Source organism: Equus caballus, chromosome X (genome assembly GCF_041296265.1).
Source record: "Equus caballus isolate H_3958 breed thoroughbred chromosome X, TB-T2T, whole genome shotgun sequence".
Classification (NCBI taxonomy): Eukaryota; Metazoa; Chordata; class Mammalia; order Perissodactyla; family Equidae; genus Equus; species Equus caballus.
Genome location: NC_091715.1, coordinates 15,111,835 through 15,133,377, shown reverse-complemented (window position 1 = coordinate 15,133,377; position 21,543 = coordinate 15,111,835). Strand labels below are relative to the sequence as shown.

The 21,543-nt window shown below is 42.3% G+C and overlaps 1 protein-coding gene across 9 annotated transcripts in view; it reads left to right on the top strand.

The window, feature by feature from the left end:
- The window catches only part of SH3KBP1 (SH3 domain containing kinase binding protein 1), a 315,088-nt gene that overhangs the window by 224,287 nt on the left and 69,258 nt on the right, over nt 1–21,543 (top strand). For all 9 annotated transcript variants that reach the window (XM_023633590.2, XM_023633586.2, XM_023633588.2 and 6 more), the window contains one exon: nt 4,202–4,296. In XM_023633590.2, the coding sequence (XP_023489358.1) occupies nt 4,202–4,296 (95 nt within the window). The remainder of the gene's footprint in view (nt 1–4,201; nt 4,297–21,543) is intronic.

Here is a 21,543-nt window from a genome sequence, read left to right as displayed (position 1 = left end):
TAAATTATGTCTTTATTTCTTTATATGTATGTGTGTATTCATTCCTATTTGATCTTGGACTAATTAAATCCATCTAATTGATGAATAGATGGAAAATGCCTGCCTCCAAAAATTTCCTTCCCTTCCTCTCCATCTCTGTCTGCTACTCATTTAAAATTTATTATCTTCCCACGTCCAAAAAGGATTTGGAATTGTATTCTTCTTTCAAGGCATATCAAATTCTTCCTCGTTTGTGAACTCTCCTGAATGTAATCTTGCTTTCCTCTGAAACACCGCAACAATATTCTGTCAGAGTGAGTTTATGCTTATTTGTGGGTTTGTCTTTTCTTGTCATTCTTTTCCCTCACCTTTCTTCTGGCATTAGGTTGTCACTTCCACGTGGGAGTCGAAGGGGGTGATTGGACTGACTTGTATATCACAGCCCAAGAACTGACAAGAGCTGTTTCATGGTGGTGACTCAATAAATGTTTGAATTAAAGCAGGGAGGATCTTCATTCCATATACTATAAAATTAAAATCATAGTCTCAGAATTAATACATTTTTTGCATATATGTTTATTTTTGAGTATCTTAAAACCATTGGTACATCCAAACCAGCATAATGCTTTTATTTTCCAATACTGCTGAATTAGGGCCCAAATGCCTCAGAAGTGAAGACGAATTCTTGTTTTCAGATATATCATAATAACATAAAATGTGAGGCTGATGGTTGCCATATTTGAGCAAGAGTGTTCTGAGTTGTACAGTACCTGTGACTAGGAACATGAAATGTCAGAGCTGGCAGGAACTGAGGTCTAGCCCAGTGTGCTCCTTGGAGCCTCCAGAGTTTCATTGGGAGGTTTTTGGGGATGTGGGTAGGAGCCCTACTCTCTCACCAGAACAGCTCTGTTTTTAGTTGTTTTATCTTGGAGTTTTGGAATAAGATTAAATTTGCTAAAAGTGTTCTGCTGAAATTAACCAAACTTTCCTCTCACTCCCCTCTAGCTGGCCTCTCATTCTACACCTGTGGACACAGAGTGTGATTGCCTCTGGTCGTGTGCTCAGGACAGCCCAGCTGGGACCAAACCCAGTCTTGACTGTCCTGACTCCTGATTCAGAATCCTCTCCTCCTACTTTGCTGTCCCTCAAATTTTCCTCCACTTTATAGGTGTCACTAGGGGCTCAAGAAACATTGAGTGGGAGCTGTGTCAGGTTCTGAAGATGCAAAGAAGGGGGAGACATGATGCAGGAACCTGATTTATGGAGAGTGGTAGTTGACAGTAGCCACTGGCACCAGGATCTCCTCCTTTTATCTAAAATTGGTACTTTCTAGATAATTCTGTGTCTAATGCCTCACACATAAAATGACATGGCTATGTGATGAAAGTGTTCTAAAACTGGGTTATAGGGATGGACACACAACTGTATTTATTAAAACTCTTCAAACTATACAATTAAAATGGGTGCATTTTATGGTGTTTAAATTGTATGTCATTAAAGCTGTTCAAAAAAACCCGCAGAGGTACACCTGTCCTCCTTAACTTATAGGAAACTATGGGCATAAAACAAAATGGCCCCATGAAACATTTTAAAGGCATGCTAGTACTTTCTTGTAAATGTCTTCTCACGAGGTTGGTTACAGGTCAATTCCATACTCATTTATTGAGTCTCTGCTGTGGACCAGGTCTTGAGGTAGCAAGGGAAGAGTTTGATGGAAAGGGAATGACAAGGATGCATATCAAGAGGCTTTTTTGGGAGGAGGCAGGAGTGTTTTGGAGGAGGTAACTGGAAGTGTCCTCTTTCTTTTACTGAGTTCCTTCATGTCAGGGCGCCTTCTGCTTTGAGTGATAAATACCTACCTGACCACAAAGTAGTGGTAAGCAATAAAATTTTATTACGTCGGGTAACAAGAGATCCAGAGACAGGCCCTCCTGAAGTTGGTTAATTTGACAGACGTCTCAACAGTGTCAGGGCTCAGGGTCACCTCCTCTGTGATTTTCTTGGCTTTCCTCTCATGGTTGAACTATGAATGCAACAGTGCCAAACATTATACCGTCCTCCAACAAGGATGAAACAATGTTAAAAGCAGAAAGACAGGGGCAGCTATTTTCCTAACATCTCTTTTTTTTTTTTATCAGGGAACAAAATCTAACAGCCTCCCCACCAGCAAATTTCCTCTCACATCCCATTGGCTGGAAGTAGATTACATGCTCACCCCTAAACCAATCACTGGCAAAGGGGAGTGTGAATATTATTTGCCGAGACATCTTTCACTCATCCCTAGGGCTGTGGGAGGGTTCCCCATTCCTGAATGTAATGCCTGAACACATCAGAATTCTGTGAACCAGGAAGGGAATGAGGAATTGCTGCTGGGAAGTTAACCAACAGCATCTACGACCACACTTAACTTTTTTTGGACAGAAAGCAATAGATACATGACTTGTTCCTTTTCTTTGTTGGCCACAGGTGTCATGTCTTCTTTGTAAAACTTCTCCATGATTTCAATCTAAAGAATTATTCTTAAAGCTGAGACTCTCCTAGGCAGTTCTTCAATAATACTGTATTTCTTTCAGTGTTGTAAGTTTTGAGTTTGGGTACTCATATTTCACTAGCACAGTCAATAGGAAAATTGGTGAGGAGCTGTCATTATCCAATTTAAAGATGCTTAACTTTTTCCCTCCCTTTAGAACATTTGGCAGATTCAGTATTTGGGAGGTTTGCTATTACTAATTAAAGAGAGATGGAACGTTGGTAACTATGTGGGCTGAGGAATATGGAGACAGGTTGGTATTGATGGCATTTGGAACTAGTGCCCCTCAGCACGGGTTAATGAGCCCAAGGCATCAGGGGCCCAGAGTATCTGAGACGGAAGGTTTCTAGCTCTAGGATAGGGGATGTAACTGATACCTTCCAGCCATGGGACAGAAAACAGAAACATCTGCACAGAAACAGAGTGAGTCCCTCTAGTTCCCTCTCCCCCTTGCTTTCACCTCCCCTCCCCCCGTCACATCTCAACCTTAGACCACAGTGTGTCTGTATTATAGATTTTTTAATTGCTTTGATTTTTTATATCACTCTCTTTGATGTGACATTAACCATAATTTAAAAAACCACATTTCAGTGATATAAATTGTACCAGGACAATATAATTGATACTTACATAGATAGCTCTAGGTTATGATCTGTCTGCAGAAACTGACCTAAACTTTGGGAAATACCTAAGGCCATTCAAAGCCATTAGGATTGTTGGCTTTGATGCAGAATAATAAATGCCTGTCCCGGTAGACACTAATTCCCTTGGATTTTTCTTTCCATCTTCTTTCCCGAGTCATCAAACCCCAGTTTTCCAACTCTTGATTTCCCAAATACCTTACAAATGCTTTCGCTGTCTTCTAAACTGGTGCTTTTCTGTAAATGGAGAAGATTTAACATCAGACAGACTTTCAAAAGCATATGATTCAGGACATATTTGAACTCGTTTTGAGTGGCCTTCATGTTTTTCCCTCTTTGCTGAGGTCTGGTGCCTGTCCTTGCTGATGAAACAGCCCCATCTATGAACAGACAGGTTCCCACAGAGAGGCCATGGGACATACTCGAATGAGTTTACTCCCCACGTGTGTGTATGTAAAGAACATTTTGTCAGTATTTGTTGGCTGTTTGAGGTTGACACATGTTCACATACAAATACATCTACAGCTCTCTCTTAAGTTGTTTCATAATGGAGCTTTTTCATTGTTTTGAGTACCATGTTGACTTTATAACATACACAAATGTCCTGTTTCTGATGTAGTGATGTGTGGAAGAAGGCAGTGAGAGCAAGATTTAAGCTTTTTGCTCTTTATAGGTTATGTCTGCTTACTCGTGTACCTGAAAAGTGTATAAAATAGCCTATAAAATAAAGACTAGATAAAATATACACGTCTATTTTCCTGAGACCAAGGAAACCTTTTTGCTTTTATGCTTGAGAGAAGTGAGGCAGTCAATGGCATTTCATGACGTCACATGATTTGAGAGGGGAAAAAAATGAAGAGAATACATATGCATGAGCCCAAAATGAGCAATTGGAGGTAGTTTTCTGAGAGTGACCCTTTCTTTATGCAGTAGTTATATCCTATCTGTTAAGGGTGTTTTCCCTGAAGTTAATGTGATAGAGAACATCGTCTTCTGGGCCAGCTCATTAGATAAAGCATTATAAAGGTTGTGTTTTCTTTTCTTCTTACAGGCAAGGATTACTGCAAAGTAATATTTCCGTACGAGGCACAGAATGACGATGAATTGACAATCAAAGAAGGAGATATAGTCACTCTCATCAATAAGGTAAACAAAGTTCCCTCTTGCCTTCTAAACTGTGAACCACTTTGGGGTGTTGACTGGATAGTACAAGCTTTTGTTTTAGCCCTTGAAACACTTGATTTTTCTGGTCCTGAACTCTTGAGGAAGAATCTTTCATCTTTCCTCTTGATCAGGCTAAGTCCAATGTATCCAGGTAAATGAATGAACTTGAAAATCAAATTGATTCTGCTGGCCTTGGAGCCAGATGCAGATTTGCGTGGCCCTGCAGAAAAAGCGTGTCCCAGAAGGGCTAACCTGGAAGGCAGCCTCCTTGGCTGGAGAGCCGGGCCTCCACAGCAGCCCTGGCTGCAAAGCTCCGGGTCATGAGGTTTTCAAGGAGGGGCTTTAAAAAGCCTCACAGGCAGAAAACACTTGAAGAATGTTTGCTGTTCAGATCAAAGACAGCATGCCTGAGAGAATTTTGCCTGTCTTGTTTGGGCTAAGAAGGCTGGACAATTTTATTATCATTACAGACAGCGCCCTGTAAACATAGAGAGAGCTATAAAATCTGTGTGAAGTGAGCAACTTAACAGGGCCTGGACCATGTACTGTTTATGTTTTCATGCAATGGTACTCACCAAGTAGGTGGTTGAAAGATATATTATTTAGGCGATTCCTAGAATATATGGCCTTTTCTCTGAAGTACAGGGTTTTTATGATGGTCGAATATGATGGAAAGCTAAACAGCCTTTAAGATGGGTGAGGTGGTTTTTTTCTTGTATCCGAGTGAGTGGCGGGGAAGGAGGAATTCCCTTGCACAAGTGTGACTAGGAGATCATCCTGGCTGCCTGTCCCTTGTGCAGGGTGGGAAAGCATTGGCAAGGTGAAGGATGCAGGCAAAGGGGAGAGAGACTGGGGGTTAGGTTGGGAGATGGGCCCTGGGTCCCACTGCCTCTGACCATTACTCGGGGTGGGGGGCGATGGTGCTGCCTGCCCCCCCATCCCACACCCCCAAGTTTGTCCATAAAGTGATCAGTGGGATTTACCTTTATAATCAAGGATGTTTGCCTTTGGGGAATGTTTGTGCGTTTTCAGAGCCTGAGCCAAAGATGCCGGGGAACTAATGACCCCAGAGGTTAAGTGGCTTGCCAAAGGTCAGATTATTTTAGGGTGAGAGCTGGCCCTCTCAGCCACTCTATATGAAAGTGGGCTAGACAGTGCTAAGAGCGCCTTTCTGGAAGAGCAAACTATTCCCTGCTGTCTGATTGCCCAAGAGCTCGTCCATCTTTTTACCTGTAAACTATTCTCCCCTGAACTTACTGCAGTATATCTCTGTAGGTGTTAGATGTGGCAGGAGGAAATCGGAGGAGGGGAAATGCTGCCCTTCCTGTTCCTTCCTGCCTAGGAGGCTGAGCGGTTTGTCTCTTTCTTGACCACCCTTCTCCCCATCCGTCCGCGCCTCCTTCAGGCTGCTGCTCCGCATGGTGCATTTCCTGTTTTGAATCAGACCCTTAACCAAACACGTGGAATAAGGAAGTTGTTAAATGGGTGTGAAGCATAATACAGACACTTTGATAATTAGCACAGACATTTGGCTGGACTCCTGCAGGGTAGGGGTAGAGCGCTTTCCCTGGTAATGGTGAAGCAACCAGAGAATTGACTAACTGCCATTCGTTGCAAGGAGGGGGGACTCGCTTTCTTCTTTTTGTTTTTGTTTGGAGGGAGGCAGCCTCTTTTTAATTGAAAACCAGATATATCAGTAATATTCCTTAGGTTTTGGGAAAAGAAAAAACCACCATGGATGGTCTCTTATCTGAACACGAGTGTTTCTACCTTAACGTGTTATATTCCAGTGCTTGTCGTTTGATTACGTGTGATGAGAACACATTCATCTTGATGATTTCATTCCTACCTCCCAGCCCAAGACCCAGTCTGATAAAAAGAATCAGATTTTTCTAAACAGCTTAGTCAGAAAGGGGCTCTCTCCTGGTCCCATCCATACAGTAGGGAAAGAGGAACAGGCAGATGTGACAGGCTGCTTTCAAGAGTGTCCTGAGAGTTGCACATGATTTCCCTGGTTTCATAGCTTAATGTATTTAGAAGCAGTTTGGAAACTGTGAAGCAGCTTGCGGATATTACTATTACATTTGCAAAATGGGCACTTGTCATCCTCGCTGTGCACCTGGCCTCTTGACCTGACTTGCACACAAATCCTGCTCCTCAGGCATGGGGTGCCTCCTCTGGTCTCGCCCTGCCCCCACTCCCCAGCCCAGCAGCACCAGAAGCTAGACATTCTGCCTTCCTGTGTCCCTGCCACTTCCTGTCCGTGGTAGAACCAGGCCCAGGCTGGTTTGCACCTCCCCTGGCCGAGTGAGCAGAAAGCTGGGCCTCCTCCCTCCTCCTTTCTCCAGCACCTTCTACAGCACCTGCTTGGGAGGAGAGCCCGGGAGTGGTCAAAGGTGGAGGGGTGCTTCATACCTAGCACCGTGGCCCCTTCTTTTCATCATCCCATAACAGCACTTTGCCCCTGTCACCCCTCTACTCCAACAAAAGCCTTTAATGACTTTCCTCTCCTTTATTGTAAAATCCAGCTAGATTATCCTCGCATGCCCTGGCAGTCTGGCCACAGTCTGGCTTTCTGGCCTTGGTCCCCATCGCTGTTGTACATGAACTCTCCCGGGACATCCCCATCCTGCTCGTGCGTCCTCCCTAACTTGACCCAGACCATGTTCTTGCTGCCTTGGAGGCCCTCTGCCTACCCACTTAGCTGGTTTGTCAGTAACTAATAATACAGCCAGTCTTAACTCATGCTGCATCCTGTGCTTGGGCCCATTTTGAACTCGTTGCTTAAAAAAGGTCCCTTAGGCTCTATCATTTTGTTTTTATTATTATTTTATATGATCTGTGAAATCAGGTCTCTTGATATCCTGTATTCCTGCAGATTTTGACTTTTATTCTCATAAAATATCTGCCAGCCTTGACCCAGCATTCCGGTTTGTTGGAAGTAGCACATTAAAATGATAATTACTACATAGACTACCAGCTCAGAGAAACCAGGGTTTGAACCCCAGCTCCACCATTGCTGGCTGTGTGTCTTTGGGCATGCCACTTAACCCCTCTGAGCCTCAGCTTCCTCAGCCATAAAGCCGACCTCATAGGACTGCTGTCAGGATTTACAAAGATGCTGTGTATAAAGTGCCCCTCACAAGGAGGGACCCACCAGTGGTACCTGTAATCCTAGGAATTGTCACTTCAACGTTGGCTGCTCTTTCTCTGACCTCGGAAATGGGAATGTCAGGGGTATTGTGGCTGGGCCCAGTTTGCTGCTGGGGCTGGAACGCCATGATATGAAGTAGCTAACAATGGTGAAAAGTCTACCTAAAATAGGTGAGAATTCACAATGGGTGAGATTTCAGCCAGAATTTGGAAAGAAAACATGACATAAATATTTGGCCTGCTGAAAATGTGAAAAATGGAGTCTGAGTCCAGCAAAGCCTGCTGACGTAGAAAAGTCTTACCTTTTGCTCTGAGTTAAGGGATCACTGAGAAGTTCATTTAGATGACTGCATATTATTCATACTGTAAAGTGAATATTTTCATCATGATTTGTTTAGTATGCATTTTGATGTGCTGCTTTATTGTATGTATGAGTTGAGATGAAAAACTTGAATTGCTGTTCTCTAAATTTGATTGCTTTTGCTGTAGAGATTCTCAATTTACCCCAAATTCTGGCGGTGTTTTTGTTTTATAGTCAGTTAAGGTGGTTTCCCTTTGCTCTGCTTTTCTGGGCTGTGGCAGGAGTCACAGGGAAGGCATTGCCCTCATTTTTAGCCCCAGATTGTCACTTTATGTAGCTTTCTAGAAAATGAGTCAGACACCTTTAGTGGTACCTATGAGCCCTCCGCGGTTCCTGAAATAATGTGCAAAGAACCAAACTATTTGTGTGTGCCTCTGGAAACTAGGATGAAATGTGGCAACCCGAATGGTTTGTTTTTTAGTTTATTTATAAAGAATTCTTGTGGATTTGGGAACATTTCCACTTGTGTGGAACACACCTGTGTTTAGCTTTTATTTCTAGTCATTCAAAAATAGCTCCTTCATCTGTGTTCCTGCCGCCCCCATCCCTGCCTTCCTGATTTGTGCTCAGAGCGTGTTTGAAAGGGTTCAGAAGCCTCTGGGTCTGGTTTCCAACCAGAGAAGCTCCCGAGAGAAGGGCTGAGCGCAGCCTGGTGGGGTCAGGCCAAGGCTCAGCTGTGACGGTGGCCGCCCTTGAAGGATGTTCCTTGCCAGGCCGGTGCCGCTTGGGGCAGAGTGAGCCCAGCTTTGGAGAGGGACGATGTTCCTGCCCTTGGCCAACAGCCTCCTGGCCTCAGAATGATGGCCCTTCCCTCCCAGCCCCCTCACCTGGGAGGAAGGGCTTCCCATGTGACCTCTTTGTAAACAAGGATCTTTAGGTATTTCTTATAAAAAGGCTCCCCTGAGTAGCTGTGTCTTTGACCCTTAACAAAGCAGACATAACCCCCTGTTTCTTCATGGGTATAAGCGTATTTGACAGCATCGAGGTAAACACTAAGAAAGATAGTATTATTGACTAAAATCGTGGAGCAGTAGAGATGGAGTGAAGGGGAAAGAGACAGTATAAGCCAGCGCTGATGTTTGGGGAAGGAATCCAATGGATGCTCCCTAAAGAAAGAGGGAACACAGAGGATTAGCTAAAGGTAGGAGTATAAGGTGACCACACCAAAAATATAAACTAGGAGTTTCACCTTTTCCTAAGGATGTATCAAACCAAGGACCCCAGGTATTTGGAGCTAGACCTGCTGAGAGGTCAGAGTTAGGACCGAATACCAACTAACCCCCAGCCTCCTGCATCTTGACCTCAACGGGTTTTCCTCCCTCCTTTCCTAGACAACAGTTGAGCATTTAACTTAATAGTTGTTCGATCTACCAGCATGAGCACCTTCCCAGTGCAGGACCCTTCTGGGCCACTGGCAGCAAGAGCCCAAGACTTCGTATCATCTTCCTCTTCCCTCACGAGTCTCTCTGGAGTTCAACCTCACAGCAGCCCTGGGAGTTAGGTGGGACCATGGGTGATCTGTCCAGATTACAAGGAGAAACTAAGGCCCAGAGCACAGAAGCAACTTTCCCAAGGGACTCACAGCAAGTCAGTGGCAAAGCCAGGGCAGAGGCATCTCCTGACCCTGAACTTGGGGGCTAGGCAGGGCGGTACTGCCCAAGTTTCCTGGGGGGCAGTCAGATGCTTGTGGCAGGTAGGGCTCAGTCACTCCCAGAGGTGACTTGTCTGCTCAATGAGTAATCCTTGTTGCTGGATATCTAGTGCCTGTGGGATTTTCTTTCTAAATTAATGATGTTACCATTATTTTATCAGGAAAACGATATTACCACACCATTACCCCATCCCCTAGCATTTTGGTGTCCGTGTTTCTGATCTTTAAGGTCAGGATCATCCAAGTCTTTCTAATTCCATTGTCACCTCTACAGAAATGAAATGATGGTTAGTGCAGAGGAAACGATGAGCTTGGCTCAGGGCTAATGTTGGTTCTTCTTGTGCCCAAAGCCCTCTTTGTCCTCTTCTTTCCTCCACTTTCCTCCCATGCCCAGCATATTTCGTCCCCCTCTTTTCTTCTGGGCCTGGGTGCCACTTAGTTGTCTGCTTTTACTATGAGAAAGCAAAAAGGAAGAAAGGCAGGAGGCCTGAGCTCCTTCCTAAGTCGTTCCATGATTATATGTTCTTTCGTTTGTTCTAATGTTTATTTTCCCTTCCTGCCTCCCTCCCATTAATTCATTAATTGAAACATTTATTCATGAGAAAAATGTTTTCAGACTACCTTGCTTCATGCCCCACAGGAAGTAAGGATGTTTCCTCAAAGAGAAGTGGTTTTAGGAATCTCAGGAAAGGTTCTCAACTTGGTATAAGAAAGCCGATCAGCTAAATAGATTGCTGGCCTTGACCCTTTCTCTCTGAACTCCTGAAGCTTTTAGCAGAGCTAAAATGCTAGGATTAAATGTGGTCTCAAGGGTGAGGAGTAAATTAGCAGGTGTCACCCTGAAAATGATGACATAGTGACAGACCCATTAGAAGGACATGTTTTATGAGTGAATGAAGAAGTTAAGCATAGGTCTGGGATCATCTGGGTTTACACACATTTGAAAAATGTCAGTGTTCAGCAAATGAGTCATTTATGTCATTGGATGCGTTTCCTGCAGTAGTCTGTCCTGTTAGACTGCATACGTTCTTACTAGAGACAGAAGTCACAATATATCTCCTCCTCAGAGCATTAGAAATCCCCAGGAATCCAGTTTGCTGCTGTTTTCTCTTCCTCTTTAAAGGAACCGGGACCCTGGGGTGGGTGAGAAGATTCCTCACACCGTGAGTGCATGTGGTCAAAACTCTTCCTCGCTGAGCTTGTTTACCATCACAAGCACAGTTTTCAATTAGGTGAGGATGGTAAGCATAGGACTTGAGGTGGAGAAAATTTCTCTTTCGTTTACCAGTAGACAGTCAAAACAATGCCACCCCAAAATTTTGATGGTGGTGATTGCAGATTTTTCGTAGACAGATGAATTTGCAGTTGATGTAAATTCCCACCTTTATGTGCCTCCACAAATTATATAAAACTGTCCAAAGGGATCCTGTGTTCGTTCAACCTAATTGTCATCTCTCTCCAGCCTGCTGTGCTTTAGTGTCAGGACATTAGTAATCCTTGCAACACCATCTTGGGATACTTTTCTCCTGCAGTACACTGAAAAATCTGCAGATGTCTTAAAGAGTTAGAGAAGCTCTTTCTGTTTTCTATTTCCAACCTTACTGTTTGTATTACTCCAAGAGGGCTGTTGTGAGGATTAAATGAGATGTTGTGGCTGCAAGTGCTTTAGAAACATAAAAGTTAAATTATAGTTATTGCTATGATAAGTTATTATAGGAAGGAGAAAAGACAAACACCCAGTGACTGGAAGTTCTTTCTTGGTATATTGAACTATCCTGAAATTAAGGTCAGTACTTGCCCTGAAATTCCCTTTTATTATTTAACTTTTCTTAATAAAAAGTAATTTATTATAGTTGTATAGCCCCTGTCTTATTAAGGTATCTCAAAGCTCTTTACATTCACATTTCCATTTTATTAAAATATACTTTTCTGCAATGCAAAGTAGCATGGGATGCACATTTAAGTAATACTTTAAAATTACATATATCATACTTACTCTTGGAGAAAGAAAGATAAATACAAAGAAAAGTTGAAATCACCTGTGACCTTACCACCTTCAGTTACCTCCCTTAATGAGCTATGTTCTTCAAGACTTTTTACACACACACACAATTGCAGTTAAAAATAAAAATAAGGTCATATCATGCATACTACTTTGTAACCCTCTTCGTCCAGAATATATCATGCCTCTCTTTGGCAACATGATTAAATGGTTCCTTAGTGTCCTAATATATAGAGTATGACATTTCTCTTATATTTAGCTTGTTTCTGGTTTTTCCTATTTTAGACCATGTTTAGGCATGTAGTCATCACTTTGTAAATCTTGTGCATGTAATTATTTCTGCCACTTTCTACTACTTGTATAACCTTGGGCAGGTTGCTTAATCTCTCTGTGCCTTAGTTTCCACATCTGTGAAATGGAATAATAGTATCTACCTCCTGGTGGTGTAAAAATTGAGTGAGTTAAAGTAGGTAAAGCACTTAGAATGCCTGGCTCATAGTAAATGCTGTATAAATGTTAGCAGTTGTTATTATTTCCTGATGATAAATTGCTAAATGTAATGCTACCTCAGTGCCTTTTAAAGGCATTTAAGTGATGTTCTGGAAGATTGTGCCAATTTAGTCTCCCCACAGGAGTGTATGAGAATGTTTCCTTATCCTTGTCATCCCTGGTTATTATCATTCTTTCTAATCTCTGCTCATCTGATAGGTGTTTGCATTTTTAAAAATGATTACTCAAGTTGAAAATTTTATTTTCCAATTGATTTTTATAAAAATGCTTTATATTCATCACATTAACCTGTCATCTTTCCCATTACAAATGTTTTTTTCTTAGTTTATGACTCATAGAGATATTTAAGAAAAATGTCGTTAAAAATAAATACCTTTTAGACTTAAATTTTCCCCATTTTATAGTTAACTATATAGTGCGGTAAAATTCATCCTTTTAAGAATAGTTTCACTTAAGGCTTTTATATTTTAGTCCTAGTTGGAAAGGGTAGCCGGCTATTAAATGCATTCCTGTTCTGCTTTCCTCAGGGCTTTCAGAGGTTCTATTTAAAGCTTCTATCCTTACGGTACTTTTTTTTTGTAGCAGCACAGAGAGAGCCCCTGAGGTTCTGCATGGCTGTATGTAAGAATCCTCATATCCTAGACCAGAGCTGGGCAAACTTTTTTGTAAAGGGCCAGAGAGTAAATATTTTAGGCTTTATGGGCCAATACAGTCTCTGTTGCAACTATGTGAAAGAATCGTAGATGTAAATGAACAGGCGTGGCTGAGTTCCAATAAAACTTTATTGATGGACACAAATTTGAAATTCATGTAATTTTCACGTTCCTTGAAATATTCTTTTGATTCCTTTTATTTTATATTTTTAATTATTTTATTGAGGTCATATTGGCTTATAACATTGTGTAAATTTCAGGTGTACATTATTATATTTCAGTTTCTGTATGGACTGCATCCTGTTCACCACCAATAGTCTAGTTTTTATCCGTCACCATGTGTATATGCCCCTTTCCACCTCCCCCCACCCCCTTCCTCTCTGATGACTACTAATCTGTTCTCCTTATCTGTGTGTTTGTTTGTTTATCTTCCACATATGAGTGAAACCATTTAAAAATGTAAAGCTATTCTTAGCTTGTAGGCTGTACAGAAATAGCTAGCAGGTCAGATATGGCCCGTGGGCTGTAGTTTGCTGGCCCCTGAAATAGAATGTCTAGAGACAGACCTATACAAATACAACCAATTAATTTTCAACAAAGGTGCAAAGAAAATTTAATAAAGAAAGGATAATCTTTTCAAGAAAAGATTGGCGCAGTTGGACATCCATAAAAAAAATGAACTCTAACCTAAATCTAACACATTATGCAAAAAATTAACTCAAAATGAACCATAGATCTGCATGTAAAATATAAAGCATAAAAAGTTACTTCTGAAAACATAGGAGAAAAAAGTTGTTAGACATGACCCAAAAGCACAATCCATGAAAGAAAATACCGCTAAGTTGGACTTTGGCAAAATTAAAAACTTTTACTCTGTAAAGATACTGTGAAGACAATGTTGTTGGTTGGTCAGTTTTTCTTACGAGGCCGTCTGAGCCCAGTGTTTAGTAAATAATTGCCTGATAGGTAATTGCATGGATTTTAACGGGCTTGGTTTTGTTCTGCATCTTGAGACTATTCTTCGTTATACAAGACCACGAGTCTCCCATATTGGACCCTTCCCTACCCCTCCCCCCTATACCCCAATGCCCCTTCTCCCCCAGGGTGGTGAACAAATGTGCCACACTCCACCACTCAGGCCTGGACTCAGCTGAACAGCCTGAGGGCCAGAATTTGACCTGAGAATTGCATTTTTCCCCTCACTGCACAAAGCCTAGAAGCTACTTTTGCTGAGTATAGAGAAAATGACCCCAAGCAAATTTATATGCAAAGGAATAAGTTTTCCTAATAGAAAAGTTTGAAAGAAATGTAGATTTGTCTCATGAAGAATGAAGATAGAAGGTGGGAAATTAGGAATTTACCAATAGCTGCTGTAGCTGGCTTGGGTGTTCTTGACCTTCATAATGAGCATGGCTATGCCCTTCCCTTCTTATTCCTTCCCGGTGCTTATCCATGAAATGAAGATACTCCCCCACCCTCATCCTTCCAGCCTTCTTTGTGTCTCCTAGAGGTGGTGCAGGAGCCAAGAAAATCTCTTAAAACATAAAGAAAGATACTTTATAAATGTCAGTGTCTTTGTCAATGAGGCAAAATGATTTTTTATTATATCTACTATCCTTTTAGTAGAAGAATAGTGTGTATTTGGATGCAGAATCAATCCAGTTCTCTAAACATAAATGAAAATGAAAACTCAACTGTAGGATGCACATCCTTGAGAGGTAAATAGTGCCATTAGCTGTGTACTTTGGAGGAGCTGAAGGTGCCATTAGAAACAGCTTTTAAAACTTAGCATTAAGTGGTAATCTCAATGTAAATGACCTAACAAGTAGAAAATGAGAAGTTTCTATGAAAACGTATTGTTACGTAACTTCACATACTTGACAAAAAAAAATATAAAAGTGCTACCTTAACAATTTGCATCTTGCGTGTGACTCGTTCACGTGCCAGATTACAAATACACCAGAAAGGCCCACTCTGGGAACATCTCCTTTTCACATGATTTTTGAAGTAGATTTATGGGGGTAAAAATTCTTTCATTTAGCTGTTAGAAAAAGAGGCTAAAAGCACATATATTTCGTGAGACTTAAGATTATATAAACTACAAATGAAATAATGAAACCAGCAAACAGTTCTCTTATATTTGTTGTATACAAACTATACAGCCATGTCCCTCAGCTCAGGGGGGTGCCCAACATGAATGGTGACCCTGGAGTTGGGCCAATATGGCAGCGTCTATTTGGGTGCTATTTTCTGAAGAGGCTCCAGATAGAAGCATCTTTTTCTAAGAGAGAAACAGGCTGTGAGCACTGAGGCCTTTGGGGCTTCTGCTCTGGGTTGTCTCCTATTAAAATCCCCTCGGGCCTTCCTGATGCCTGCCTGCCTGCCTCTCATAATGCCTGTGGAAGCTCTGTTCTCTTTCTGGGGACTAGGATTTGAGTTCAGCTTTTTTCTCATTTCTTAGTGACATCTGGACTTAGAGGTTACGTCTGTAGCATTTCCTAACCCATGTGCTATGAGTGGATTATAGGAGTGTAGGCTAGTGATCCCCTCAGCTCTCCAGGGTGGATGGGAAGGGCCTTAGGTGGTTGGAACCCCCCTCTGGATTGATGGCCTCCAACATCGTTTGGCCTCCAGCAGTATGTCATCGAAATATTATCATTTTATATGTGCACCATTATCTGAAAAAGGTGGCACTAACTTACTGCATGTATTTAACTTTTCCATCTAAAGACGTTTAACACTCACTCTACTTTTCCTTAAGGAATGCTCCACCTTCCGTGTTAGAGAAAGCTGCATATGACTAGCAAAGGAAACTCCAGGATAATTAAAAAACCCTTGTATATATCTTATTTCAGAAATTCTTTCTCTAGGACTTCTTATGGGAATTAGACCTTGAAATAGCTCAGACTTTTAAAGATAGAACTTAAAGTTCTATTATATCTAGAATAAAATAACTTCACTCTAATTAAAGAAACCATCTTTCTAAGCGAGACTGTAGCTTCTGGTTGCGGCCATGATGGAGTAAAGAGTATTAGACTTACTCTCCTGCCACAGACAATTTTAAAATTGGACAAAATACATGACCCAGCTGTTTTTAGGCGTTAGACAATACGTCGCGCAGGTATGTGGTCCTTGAGAGAAGGGAAGCACAAAGTGAGTTCCACATCAACCCTGGCTCTTTGCCTGGGGGCACTTTCTAAATTGCAGCGTGGGACAGTGGAACCCAAACAGAGCAGAAGATTCACTGGACAGAAGATTCATTGGAAACAGAGATTGTAATTCAGGGCTGCCGAGGTAGCTGGGATTTTCAGGGCAAGGAATTGCAGAGGAGTGAGCTGTGCAAAGAAAGAGCTCCAGAAGTCTGTATATAGGGTTTCCTTGAGCTTTTGGCCAAATACTAAGCTATTAAGTGCATCATTAGGGCAGGACTCCACCAGGCCTGGCAGAAAATAAGTATAGAGAGTGGGTGGGCTGTGAGCTGAGTGAATCACCAGCGATGGGAGATGTCGGAGTTCTGGCCAAGCAGAGTAGGAAAACTCTGCTGAACACACATGGCATCAAATTGAGAACACCAAAAAGGCAGCCATAGGAATAGTACTACCCCCCTGGACCCAACCTAATAAAACCTAAAACCAAGGCTTGATAGGTCAAGCTGATCTGCAAGTAATTTGCCCACCATGACAAAACTCAACTGTCTTGCAAGGAAGACAACAAAATCCAGTCTCTCAACAATGTAGCTTGCACAGTTGTTGGGAACATACAATCACAAATTGCTATATGTATGAAGAAGCAGGAAAATGTGAGGTATGGTATGGGTAGCTTATGAAAGACGTGGAGAGGGCACATTTCTGAATATAGTTTTCAGGCATCAGTGTGTGCTTCCATTAATACTGGCATGACCAAAAGGAAACTTGATTACTGCTTTTTGTGTGTTGCTCATCCCGGGTGCAGACATGGCACCACTTGGTATGCCATGCTGTGGTAGGCGTCCCACATAGAAAGTAGAGGAAGATGGGCATGGATGTTAGCTCAGGGCCAGTCTTCCTCAGTGAAAAGAGGAGGATGGCGGCAGTTAGCTCAGGGGTAATCTTCCTCAAAAAAAAAAAAAAAGTATAGCAAAGCCTGTAAGTTATTGCCCAATAAAAAGTCAGGATTTTTTACAAATAGGTGAACTCTTTGAGGTCATGATGTCCCAGTGTCAGAAAGCCATGAATGACTGCCTAAGCCTCAGTGAGCCCAGGATGTTGACTTTTTTGAAATGTGACATTTTCTTGAGTGAGCTTGTCCCTGGGACTGTCTCCTCGGCTTCCCTCATTAATTGTGGTCTGCCAGGCATTTCTTCTGACACTGAAATAGACCATGGTTCTGTTTTTTGCCCTGTTACCTCATAAACTGTGATGTCGATAAGCCTGCGTTAGTAACTAACTTATGGGGATGCTGGAAATTCTGAGCAGAAATCCCAGCCATGCAGAATAATTGCATCTCTTGGGGAGGTGTTAACAAGCAGAGGCAGAGCTGAGTGCTCCTGCTCTCCAGCTTCTATGGAGCTTTCTCTCAACAGCCCCCCAAAGCTCCGTGTAGAAAGCGTTCATTAGTAAATATTAAATAGTGCTTTTTGTACTGCTGGTAGGATGCTGAGGGGGTGAGACTCCCTCAGGGTACTCCAAGGCTCACTCAGCAGCCACACCAAAATTGTACAACACTCACCTTTGCCTCAAATGATGACTTCCATCAGAGAAGGTCGTGGAAAACAGCCATGCTGGCTAACTTCTGGGAAATGGTACTAGGGAGCGTGGGGACAGCAGACCACCAGGAGGATTGACCGAGCAGAATGCTCTTCTTTTTCATTTGGATCAGCTGGTGAACCCATTTTCATCTTTTCATTTTTTGCTTTAGCATGTCTATTTCTAATCTATAAGTTCCAATCTAAACTCAGATAGGGCACTTATAGTGTCTGAGAAAATGTGGCCTACATTTTAGAAGTACTTTTTAAGTTGCTACCACAATTATGAACAAATAACAAATTCAGGACAGACAGCAGGTAAGCCTGACCATATAGATGAATCTTTCTTGTGTAGCTAATCTATACCTGCCTCTTCCTCCTTCAATCTGACCTCATTTCTAATGTTTGAAAATTGAGAGACATAGATTAATTGTCTGGGGGAAGATTGGGCCGTCCATCAATTCGTCCATTCAGCCAACATTTATTCAGAACTGATATTTACCAGGCACTGTGCTAGGTATTTGGTGGATACAGAGTTTGTGTAAAGATAAAATCCCTTGTCTTCAAGGAGCTTACCATTTTGAGAACCTTGCTACTCAAAGTGTGGGCCATGGACCAGCAGAACCTGTTAGACATACTGGATCTCAGACCTGCCCCAGACCTATTGAATCCAAATTGGCATTTTTACAAGATCCCCAAGTGGATAGTATACACATTAAAGTTTGAGAAGCATTGGTCCAAATCATTGATTCTCGACCTGCACATTGGAAGGACCTAGGGACCTTTGAAAAGAACTGATTCTTTTGGTCCCACCCCCCAGAAATTGTGATTTAATTGGTGTGGGGTGTAGCCCAGGCATTGGGATTTTTAAAAATTCCCCAGGGGATTCTAAATGTGCAGCCAGCTTTGAGAAACACTGATCTAATATGTTGCTTTGCACTCTTGACAAAATGGAGCCCAGGATGATATTGTGGCTCATTCTTTTAACAAATTTACAAGACAGGTGGCAAGTTTGTCTTTTCTAAATACTTGAAGTACCTAGAGTAGAGGCAGACACACCAGAGCTCACTGGGGGCTCCCTGCCAACAGGTTGTATGTCAGGGAGCGGCCTTTAGCTGGTCTCTGGTGCCAGAGCTGTGCAAAGAGGTGGAGCACTTCAGCCATGTTCCCTCGGGCCTCTCTGGCAGTATGGAGCGGACTGAGGCATGATATTGACGTCTGGGCAAGGCCTCCCTGCTCAGACACACGCTGGGGCCTTGGCATCTCTCTCCTTGGCCCTCCTCCAAGTGTGTGAGCTGCTACCAGGGGCTTTCACCTGAGGGTGGTGCTGAGTCACGTGACAAATGCATGCGAGCTTAATTAAGAAGCTTTCCCAGCCACAGTGTCCCTCATGGTCTCTGGGACCGGTCCATAGAATCACAGTAATGACAGTAACAACCACCAGCAGTTGTGTCGCTCTTTACACCTCGCGAAGATTTTCCTGTGTATCAAGGGACTGAGACCTGGGGTTTTTATCACTAGTGACCACTGATGTATCAGGCGGCCCAAGTTTGCTCCCTTCTCTCTAGGAGGTGTCTTGGGTGTCTCTGAACTCTCTCCCTCTGACCCTTCTCTCTCAGATACTTAGATGACCCGAGAGAGTACAGAACATAGAGGGTGGAGTACAGCACACCTAAGGTTTTGTTTATTCGTTCCTTAAAAGGAAAAACATTTGTATTTTAGAAGGAAAAATATCGTATTTTACTGTAATATATACCTGGTGAAGAAGCATAGAGAAACCATTTGGGCCATTTTAAGGACTTGATCATGGAAGAGTGAGCATCTGTGTGAGAAATAGAATTCTTTCCATTCCCTTGACCCTTGATGAGGGTCCAGGTCTGCTTTCATGCCAATAGAGTTTATGTCTAATCATCATTGTTCCAGAAACCTTCATCTACATGTTTATCTTTTACTCTGTCCCACCGCAAACTCCCACCTCATTCAGAGGCCATCCCCTCACCTGCCTAAAGTCACCCTAAAATCTTCCAGTATTGTGGCCACACTGCCTCTCTCCTTCCCCCACCTTTTGCCATCCTCTCTGGGGACATGCACTCCACCCTGATGACATTCTAGCCTCACAAGTCATTGATAACCTGTCCCTCCATTCGGTCCCTGTCACTCATGGGTGCCATCTTGCCTCACATCACTGTTCAGTAGACATTGGTTGGCAGCCTCCTGGAAGCTAAGCACTACCTTCACTCGAAGTGCCAATTCTTGAATATTCTCTTCTGTGACCCCAGCTTCCTACTCTCCCTCTTCTCTTTCTTCATGCTTGGTGATCCTGCCCTTAACCTTTCTCATCACCTTGCTTCTTGCTTTCATTCTCTCCTTCCAGGCTGCCCAATGTCTCTTGGTCCAACTTGTTTTTAAATCTAGGCTAGCACTCCTGCTAGTGTCTCTGTGCCATATTGATTCACTGTGTCTGCCTCTCCCACAAGGCTCTGAGCTTGGGAGCCCCAGAAAGACATGATGATCTTTTTTCTCCTGAATTCCTCTCCTACCCTACATGTTTTAGGTCCTCAGTAAATAAATTGAATTCACTGCTCTTTTACGCTTCTGGAATCACACAGCCCTCATACGAATAATTCTCTCCTCATCTCTGCCATCAAAAGGCTGGTTCTTTTGTCTGGTTTGTCAGAGGACTTACTTTCACTTCTCTTTTTGCTGTCAAAATTGTTCCTGTTTCCCTTAAATTAGCTTCTATCACTAGGGGAGAAAAACAGCCTCGGTTCTCTGAAAATCTCCAACCCACTCCAGGCATCTTGATCCTGCGGCTGTTTTCTGTCCTGCAACGAGCTTCTTTTTTCACTTTTCTTAGTATTCTAAGTCACAGTGGCAGTTTTCTTTTTGGAATGTGCTTCTCTCATCCACGAGCCTTGTCTTTGTTCTTGTACCAATCAGGACAGTTAGACATATTGTGTTCTGCTTTCCCTCTCTTACCTTGAGCGATGCAGTGATTGGCACTGTTAATCATTTCTTAAGAAAGAGAGTATAGAGGAGCCATCCAAGCCATTCCCCACTGATGGGGATATAGTAAATATAATTTCATAAGCACTGTTTTCCCCTGTAGGCCGGCAGGAGTTCTAAAGTTATTCTGGATGTGCTTTTGCTTATCAAAATTTTCTTTGTTGGTTTTTCTCACCTATGAAGCAAAAGATTTCATTACATTGGTTCTTGGGTTACTGCTTGCGTAAGGCTAAGGTGAAACATGGATTTGCACCATTTAGAAAGTTCGAAAGAAAGCCTTTTAAAAGAAATGTAGCACTTAACAATATTTGAGTGCCTTTTGTGGACGTAATTCTGTATCATATGATCTGAAATAAATGTGGAGGGAAGTCCAGTCCTCACATAAACAAACCTTTCACACATGAAAAAGATTTAAGATTATTTGAAAAGCTGTTAATGATTCTCTCTTCTTTGGCACCAGAGCTCTTGGTTGATACTTGTTATCAAAAAAGACCTTGTGTAATATTGTCTATCTTGCACATAAGTCTCTAAGCTCCCAGGAGTTAGGGATCATGTTCTTTGCATGTTTAATGTTTGGTGCCTTATAGAAGGAACTTAAGTATATTTTGCATTCAGTAGATATTTGTTGAATTGAATATCATGAAGTGCAAATTAACACAGTTGTGAGTGTTAGAGAAAAGATAAAGCATTCATTATAGTCACCTTCCTAATGGTGAGTTTCAAGTTGGGTTTTGAAGATGAGAAGGACCTGTTCAGAAAAAGATGAGGAAAAAAATGTGCCAGGCATTTCCTCAGATGCAAAGCCTTCTGGATCGAAAGACTTAATTTCTCAGGATCAGGAGTAAAGAAATTCCACCCACTACTCCTTCATAAGTTTTTCTGCTATCATTGATGACATAACATCTCAGAGTCAGAAGCCATAAAATTCTGCCACCACCATCCCTGTTTGTGAATCCCTTCTTTGGGGACTGATGCTAGATTCTTTAGGGGATGGTATGACGTGAGCAGGACCAGAATATTTACCTGGGCTTCTCATCATTTTCCAAGAAGGATAAACATTCTCTCATGTTATAAGTCTTTTGAACCTTGTTTTGTTCTGGGTAAATCTGAATTTGATGCTTCAAGTGTGTTTGTTTTTGATGTTGGTTGGGACTAAGGACCCATTTCCAA